The sequence below is a fragment of the Kryptolebias marmoratus genome, linkage group LG15 (genome assembly GCF_001649575.2).
Source record: "Kryptolebias marmoratus isolate JLee-2015 linkage group LG15, ASM164957v2, whole genome shotgun sequence".
In the NCBI taxonomy this organism is placed as follows: Eukaryota; Metazoa; Chordata; class Actinopteri; order Cyprinodontiformes; family Rivulidae; genus Kryptolebias; species Kryptolebias marmoratus.
The window spans coordinates 16,774,252-16,783,376 of NC_051444.1; the positions used below are offsets into that span (position 1 = coordinate 16,774,252).

Sequence of the window (9,125 nt, forward strand, 5' to 3'; positions counted from 1 at the left end):
GAAAATTTGAAAAACTACTTAAAGAAAAAACAAACTCTATCACAACAAAAACAGGTTCTTGTTTGGGACTGTTACACAATTACACAGTATTTACACTATTAGCAGTGTTATTACTATTAATATTATTACTGTCTGGTATCTAAAAAGTTACAAGAAAATGTCAGTTTTATTTCCACACCTGGCGGGTTCCGTGAAGGCACCACTTGCCTCCCCTCTCATTTCATGACGTCAGATTCATTCCCACAATGCCTAGTAACACGCATGCGCGTTGTAATAAAATACAAGACAGCTCTGTGTGATCAGAGATGGCGGGCGCCTCCGACCCCCTGGAAGATATGCTCTTTTCAGAGGTGGATGAAAAAGCTGTCAGCGACCTCGTAGGCTCGTTGGAGTCTCAGCTTACTGGACAAAGCAGCTCGGCAGGTAAAACGGACGAAAACGGAGGCGCTGGCTCTGTGGCCCCTGCTAACCATCACTTAGGAAAAACGCTACCAGCTCCAGTGAGCACCACAACACTAGAACAACAACAACAAGGACGGCGTAATAAACCCGAAATGCGCCAAGAAATAAACTCGAAAGACGCTAGCCCGGATAAAACTGTCACATCTCCCTCACTGGGCTCTACTTCTGCTTTTGGCGAGCCTCCCACCACTTCGGCTGCCTGCGTGAACACCACTAGCAGCGGTCCTCAATCACATGGAGCATCCATCACAACACTGGCTGCATCTGGCGGGTCAACTTTGGCACCACCGCAGGACAGCATCAGCACCGCGTCCAGCCGGAGCTCCAAGGCTAGCCCCGGCGCGGGGGACACGCCGGCGGAGGCGGGCACGCCGAGGAAACGCGCGGCGACGCCGAGGAGGAGCGCTTCGGCTCGGATAAAGAGTTTGAACGGCGCCGCCGTGACGACGAGGAGGAACAGCGGCGCCGCGGCGGCCGAAAACGCCAGCTCCTCCGTGGCCACAACTCCGCCAAACTCGACCCGACCGCTCACATCCTCCATCAACACATCGACTTTCACCCTGTCCAACGCAAGCCTGCCTGTAGGTCAGTCAGCCATTGCTCTCGACAGGGGGACTCCCACCATCGCTTTGCGTAGACTCCCGAGTCACATTGTAGCCAGTATAGCCCAGAACGGCAACGGGACCAGTGTTTCGGCCCTGGTGGTCCAGCAGGGCGCGCGATTAGGACCTGTCACCTCTTCAGCTTCCCCTGAGGATCACAGCAAACCAGCCACGGATTCTGGGGCTTCCAACGTAGACGACTGTCAGTCCAAAATTGTAATATCAAGCCAGTCTAGTAGTGTCAGCTCAGTGATAAACACTGTATCCTCGACTTCCTCCGCTGTCACAGCCGCTCCAACCACTACAGCAGCTCCAACCACCACGACATCGAGCCCGCCTCTGAGCTCTGCCACTACTACTACAGCTGTGTGTGGGACAGGGACGGCAACCTCCACTGCATGCGTGACTGCTCAGACTACATCTGTCACCGCCACCACCACCACCATCAGCATGGTCAGGCCCACAGCTCCCTCTCCGACACCTGCTGTGGCCACATCTGCACAGACTCAACCCCGTCCTGGACTCGCAGCTCCTCAGCGGATCGTGGCCCCCCAGCTGATTGTCAGACCTTCCCAACAGCAGGCTACCATTCAGCTACCCCCCGGCTTCACCATCCCACCGGGTAAGGTTTGCAGGGGAGCTGTGAGAAGGTGGTGTTGAAATAATGATATTATAAAAACTCCTCCGTCTTTTTGTTTTGTAACATCTACATCTCCTTAGCCTCTTCCACGTTGTTGTGTATGTGATGTGGGAGCTCTACACGTTATGTTACTCGTTTTGAAGCACAGTGTACACGGTGCTCAGCTTTAAGTTTTCGTACGAAAAGCCCCCATGAACAACCAGTGCTTCTCTGGACAACATTTAATCAAAGCTCTGACAGATAAAAGGTAGCAGCACATTTGAACTATTAAAAAAAAAAAACAATGGAGATGTTTTTGTTTTAAGAAAAAAAAAACATACTCACACAGCTCAAGGTACATTAAGCGTGGGACATTTCAACCGCACAGAATGTTTTCATTCATTCATTCATTCATTCATTTGCTTTCAACACAATCTTTACCCTGTTCAGAGTTGTTGGTCTGGAGCCCATTCCTGCTGTCAGAGATAATCACTAATCTGTCACAGGACAAAGATAAATAGGACAAACATCCCTGCGCGCTCGCACTTACACCTAAGATTGCTTTAAAATCAACCAGAACGATATGGTTTTTTGTGTGTGTGTGTGTGTGTGGGGGGGGGGATGTAAGAGGATGTTGGGGGCAACCTGAATGGCATTCTGCGCCAGCTTAGGGTAATCACTGAAACTCCACGAAGAAACCGACCGGAAAAGTTTTCAAGAGGCGACGGTTCTGTTCAGTGAACCTCTGAGCTGCACTGCTTTCAGACGTGGAGCACCTATAACAGTGACGGGCGGATTTGAATGTCCTGTTTTACAATTGGAAAATGATTAGCAACAAAATAAGAGGTGCTGGTGGGGAAACATTCCTTTGCTGAGGCTTCATGTGTCCACCAAGTGTCAGGTTGGGTTAAAATCGTCTACTTAACCATTTAAAAACCACACGAACAGCAGTGATCACACCCTTACCTCAGTCTGAGATTTTGCCTTGACGGAGAATACAGTTTGATTTGTGGCACAAACAGTGAAATAAGTACATATAAAGTGGAAATTTTCAAACAAGCCCGAGAGCAAAGCAACACTTCATGTTGTTTCGAACTGATCGGAGCATTTTGTCCAAAAAATTGAGGGTAGATTTCCTTGTAGTTGTTTATTATTTAATTTCTTAACGCTTTTAGGGAATAATTTATCTAAATTGTTTCCCTATTTTCACACAAGTGCACATCTGTTTTGCTTGGTGGAATAAACACAACTCTTTACCGTACGTTTGAACCAAAAAGTATTGTTCTGATGTATTATTTTTCCAAGGCCCTGAATTGGCTGTCCTATTAACCTCCATGGGAACTCATGTTCTGCTAAAGGAAAGCACAGGTAATAACAGTGGACTGCCCTTGAATGCTGTTCTGAGTCATCTGACCTCAGAAATAATGGCTCGGTCTCATTGTATCGGAACAGGACCAGAAGATACGGCTAACCTTCTTTTTGAACTTGTGTAATTTCATCTCGACCCGACTTGAGCTACTGCACAACCGTGGTGCCACGATAAACGCAGTCTTGCTGTCTTAGCTCGTGATAAAAAAAAAACAACTTTAGTGAAGTTCCTGCAGCTTGGATGGTCACCTGTGTACTTAAACCACATGGTTTTCTCAAAACGTTGCCTTCATTGCAAATAGTAGTTTTGTTTACTACTTTGTGCCTGTAGTCATTTAAAAATAAGTACAGATTAGCGAAAAACTTATAATCATTTAAGGCAATTTATAAGACCTTAAGAAAAAGCAGGTTTCAGTCAGACTGAGACATCTTTTTTCGACTCCTTCATGCGAAACGCTGTCATTTGCTGGACTTTTCTAGCGTTTACGTTCACGCAGCACCAATTCATAAACACTTCTGCAACACTTTAGTGGGAGTCGAATCTGACTAATCCATCACTGCTTTGGTTTTTGAGCCAGTTTTTGGTGGACATGTCGGTTTGCCGCAGAGCATTATTTTGTAGAAAACTCCACTCCACTTCCAGTTCGACTTCAGGAGACGACAAGAGAGAAAGAGATATGCCAAAAATCATATCCTCTCTGGAACTAATGAGAAAGGGGAGAGTTGGTCTGTGGATTAGAGGAGGCTCCTCAGCATCCTGGGCCTGCAGCAGCAAAACCGAGATGGTTTGTGTTCATCTGATCCATCTCCACTGTATAACCTCACCGATTGGTAATGGTTAAACACACCCACCACCCTCATCCAAAATATATGAAACATGTGATAGCTGGTTTGGATGTAATACTAAGGATAAGGACGATTGTTGCTCCTTGTTTCTCTTCAGGGATGGTGTTGGTACGTACCGAGTTGGGCCAGTTCGTCATGGTTCCTCAGCAGGCTCTGGCTCAAGTTCAAGCTCAAGCTCAGGCTCAGGCCCAGGCCCAGGCCCAGGCTCAGGCCCAGAACAACATCTCTCCGCGACCTGCGACCCCGACCACCGGGACGTCCTTCAGAGTAACAACTCCTCAGGTGAGACGCCGCTCTCCGTGACCGGCACCGTCTGTAGACACGGGGTGTCTGTCGGGAAGGAGAACAGGAAAAAAAGAGACGTGAGGAAGTCCTGAGCTGATTGATTACATTGATGTCTATCTGGTTGTCACATTTCTTGTTTTGACGGGGGCTCAGTTTTGTTTTGTATGTTCTGAACATCTTTTTTCTACATGTCACACAGGTATAGGTTTCATATGAAATGTTCAAATACATATATGTAATATTTACATTGTTTTCTGACAAACATCTAAAGAATATGTCCTTTATTTGTAATTCACATATAGGCTTATTTAAAGATTTGACTTCCCATCTCTTATTTTCTTTAAAAAAAACAAAGAAAGTATTTATTCTCTGGCATTACCATAATTAGATGTGTTTAAAGGAACATGGGTCACAGTTCCACTGATGTGTTTCAGTGTCACCATTTGTTCAAATGCAAAGAAACAAAACTTCTGTATAGTTTTTGTTTAATTTATGTAGGTCTATAACACTAAACCTTTAATATTCACGCAATAAATGTTATTGACAAGGCAGTGTTTAGTATAAGGTTAAAAATATCACCATCAGAAAAATGCAAAAAGCACACAGAGCTAGAAGTGTCTCTGAAATGTGGCTACGTTCTTGTTAAAGAAAGAAACAGTAACGTGTTCAGTTTTTTAATTCAAGAACTCGGACACTCGGTGAGAGATAAAGTCAGATAAAAGTAAGTGCTGTCCAGTAATGTTCAGATGTAATCTGAAACGGAGGGGTTTTACCCCCCCCCCCCTCCCCCAGTGACAGATATGGAGTGACATTGCTGTCCTGACTCAAGTAAAGGGTTGTATTTTCTCTGTGAAGTCAGATCAGAAAAAAAAATCCTCAGCATTCGTATGGATTTTAAAATGACCGGATGGATAATTGTACCTCATTCATATAGAAAAGAATCCCTCTCTACTTTACCCTGCAGGCTAGAAGCAAAGTTTAGGGGAAAAAAAAACAGAACAAAAACTTGAAGTCTGCATAGTGACCGAAGAATGTGATGGGAAAAACACCAGGATTAAAAATCAGGCAACGGCAGCGTTTTGGATTAGGTGTAGAGGTTCTGATGTCAAAGACAAAATTATTGTACACCAAGAAATAATCACCGGGGGGCTTCCTTCTTGAACAGACTCAAGCTAATTCCAAGCTGACACCTTGATGAAGTTTCAGGGAGGGACTCTGTCCTTTGGGGAGCAGAAGAGAAGATGCTCTTGTTGTTGAATGTCAGGTGACAGTGGATGTCTTTGTTGTGATTTTAAATGGAGGGAGATAACAACAACATCTGGGTGCTAAAGGCACCCAAGATGCTTGAGTACAGATAAAAGGTTTATGTTAATATTTAAAATCAAGCGACTGCGTAGTGAAGCAGTTTAGAAATAAAAACTTGGCTTCTCTCAGGGCTGTTTTGTGTTAACTCATCAGTTTTACTGGTCATTTTACTTCAGCTGCTCACTAGAAGACAGAAGTCATCATGGACATAAATGTCATAATAGTTTTGGGTTTTTAATTATGTTTTGGAACTGTTTTTTTTTTTCCAGGATGGAATAATTACACAACATACATCTTCAATAATAAAAAAGCAAACAGGATCTGGGTGCACAAATTTGAATTTATTGTGGGATTTCTCTTATCCACACAAGGTTAAAATTATACATAAAGGCTCAAATATCCACACAAACCCCCACTAATATTTGGTTAAATGTCCTTCTGAAAGGTGTACCTCGACCACACTCGTTTTGTAGCCATCAGCAAGCTTGTGGCATAAAACTGGCAGAATCTGTGGAGTTCATTTAAGTTGGCCGGTTTCCTGTCGCAGACATGGCTTTTAATCATAATCTTCACATTTTCAGTAGGGTTGAGATCAGGGTTTAATGCTGGCCTGCTTTATCCATTCAGAAATTAAATTTGATGCTTGTTTGGGATCATTGTCGTGTTGAGACCCCCAACTGTGTCCGAGTTTCAATCATCTAGCTGTTGATTTGAGGTGAAGTTGAAGAATTTGGAGGCAGTGCTCCTCCTTTGTTATTCCATCCACTCGTACAATGCACCAGTAGCACAGCATGATGCTACCGCCACCATGCTTGACTGTTAGTGCAGTGTTTGAAAGCCTCACCTTCACGCCTCCAAACATAGATCTAGTCATTGCAACCAAATATTTTAATCTTTGTCTCATCTGACCATAAAACGTTTCAAACTAGTGCACCTAAAAATGATTGATGTTATTACAATATTTTTAAAAATGACTTCATCTCATTGCTCAGATGCTTTCCAATGTAGGTTTAAAATTCTGTTGAGTGTCAACCTTTTAAAACCTGCATCCAGATGAACCTGCATGATGTTTTTTTAATCATCCATTTGTGGATGTCACGTAGAAAACTCAGATACAGCCCCGCACACCTGACCCAGGTCATACAGCAGGTTTACATTTGCAAGTAAAATACACTAACCCAACATGTACTTTTAAGAATGCAGCTGTTAAAGGACATTCACTTTCTTTTAAAAGCCTTATCAGAGACTGGATCTGCAAATCATCTGTGGTCAAAAGCCAAACAAGCGCTGCAATGATTGCGTTTTTTAAATTTGTGATATTGTTTTTATCTATAGTCCTTGTCAAATAAACTAAAAAACGAATAATCTACACAAGTAAAGCCAAACCCAATTATTGGAATTCTATTAGTTTAAGTTAAATTAGTTAAGCAGCAGTTTTTGGGTCCGGAGAGGAACCAAGGCCACATTTAGGACATCCTTCAGTGTCCTCAGCTCTGTATAATCCCTGTCAGAGGTACTGCCTCAGTTGTGGACCTTTTTGTGAAAACTAATTGAGCTGATTAAATTCGAGAAACTTTGATCCAATTACACGTGCGCTCGCATCGTTGATGCTGGGCGGGCACCACCTCATCTCATTAAATGCGCAGCTTAGTTCCAGCCCCTAATTGCGACGTGATTAATATCTTAAAACGCGTGATTAGAACAAATGAATATTCTTGATTATTTTATCCATAGATTAAATTGAGATTAATGGGTGAGTTAACATCTCAGGGCGTCTTAATGACTCCACGGGGACATCTCATCAAAATTTAACAAGCCACTGAATCATTAATAGGAATTTTCTGATTATCACCTGTGGAAGCGTTCATTTCAAAACTCGTGCCTCTGTTGGTCGGCGCACGCCTTCAGAACCTGGTTGCTTTCGATAATAAGGTTTATTAATATTTAATCCCGCAGAGTTTGTTTTGTAAATCAGATGGGTTAACTTTAACAGCGCTGACATTGCAGTGACAGGAAGTCACCTGCACAGTTTAATAACTGAGCATCTTTTCCTCTGTACAACATTTCCAGTTATTATTCTCAGATCATAAAATTATACTTTGGCCATATAACCAAAAATATTTAGCTTTTTTACCTTCAAAGTCGGCCATTTTACGTAGTATTAATGTTGCAATATGTAAACCGAGATCATGTAAAAGAAAATTAAATGATTGATCTGTTTTTATAATTCCCACTGATTAATTTTATGACTAAATAAGATTTATCTTACCTCTCTAAGTCATCACTTACAATATCTTGCATTTCAGTGTTGATCTAGAATAAAATTAAGTCCTCTTCTTTTTAAAAAGGTAGTTAGTAAGGTAGCTTTTTAGTATTTATTAATGTGTAAATTGATTAATCGACTAGTCAGTTAGGTTTATGAATGTGTGGCATTAAAAGGAGACTTTTGTGCTTTTGTGTTAACAGTTTTGTTATTTAGCTTCAACAAACAAAAGCACAAATATGAGTTATTCTGCCAGAACAAAACCAACCTTTTTCCCCAGCTGATGGTTATATGATCAAGATGCAAACATATTTATTTATGACTCACCTCAGCCTCACCTTAAAATTTTAGATATAAGATTTTACATCTCAGATTTAGCTTTAGTCTTTGTTGACAGCTGCACTAAAGAGGTAATTTAGATGTGGATCATATCAGTAAGTGCAAAGACAAAAGACTGACACTAGAGGGCAGCATTTCATTGTTTTCTTTCAGTTTGGTTGAAGGCATTTAGTCACTGATAACATTGTTTTTTATTCCTGTAACATTCTGAACTACAGTAAGATAAGATTTTATACAATTTTGTATAATTTTTACTAATGTTAAAATTCTGTTTATGAATATGAAAGTAAAGCAGTTTTTTTGGATGTGAATAATGTGATGGAATAAAAAAATAAAAAAAACAAGTAATGAAAGTACAGAAAATAAACTACCAGTTAGGTTTCTGTACAGAATAAGAAAAAAGATATTGAAAACATTGCTTCATATCATCTTTTTATGTGGTTTTGCTGGAAAAAGATAGAACTCATTGTTCTAAATTTCAAATCTGACTAATTGATTCAGTAAACGAGAATCCTGGAATAAGTTATTCATGGACAAAAAGAAAAGAATAAGTTTGCCGAAGTCAGTCTTTAACAGATTTTTCGATCTCTCTGGTGCTCTGGCGGAGGTGCCCACCAGTGACTCCCTCCTCTCTGCTCATAGCCAGCCAACCTGTCTCCATCCCGACCCGCTCTTCTCAAAAGAGAGTTGCAGATTGTCGTCTCCTCGCTCAGTCACGGTGTTGACAAATTAGTGGGCCGCGGCGTTGCCTTCTCGACAGGAAAAGCGGGAGCAAAGAAATGAAAGGGAATGGTGTTTATTCCCAGAGCTCAACCCCTCTGTCGGCCTGTCACTCTTCCTACAGCCCTGAGGGGAGAAGCGGAAGGCATCCTGAGCTTCCTTCCTTCCATACCTGTTAAATCATTCATCATCCAACTGCCTGATTATTTTAAAAAGCTAACAAGGCTTTGGTTCTCCGGTGTGTGCGACGCAGGGAGGGAGAGGGAGCGTGAGCGGGGGCATAGCTGGCGGTTGGATGCACCCCGTGGCTCTTACC

General features: G+C 42.3%; 1 protein-coding gene across 4 annotated transcripts in view; it reads left to right on the plus strand.

Annotated features, from left to right (window-relative positions):
* The first annotated feature begins 284 nt into the window (after positions 1 to 284).
* The window catches only part of LOC108243306 (transcription initiation factor TFIID subunit 4-like), a 75,800-nt gene continuing 66,959 nt past the window's right edge, over positions 285 to 9,125 (plus strand). For 3 of the 4 annotated variants that reach the window (XM_017428649.3, XM_017428651.3, XM_017428652.3), the window contains exons 1-2: positions 285 to 1,686; positions 3,995 to 4,179. In XM_017428649.3, coding sequence (XP_017284138.1) covers positions 306 to 1,686; positions 3,995 to 4,179 — 1,566 coding nt within the window. In that variant the 5' untranslated portion in view covers positions 285 to 305. The remainder of the gene's footprint in view (positions 1,687 to 3,994; positions 4,180 to 9,125) is intronic. The other variant, XM_037979980.1, reaches the window with a different exon arrangement.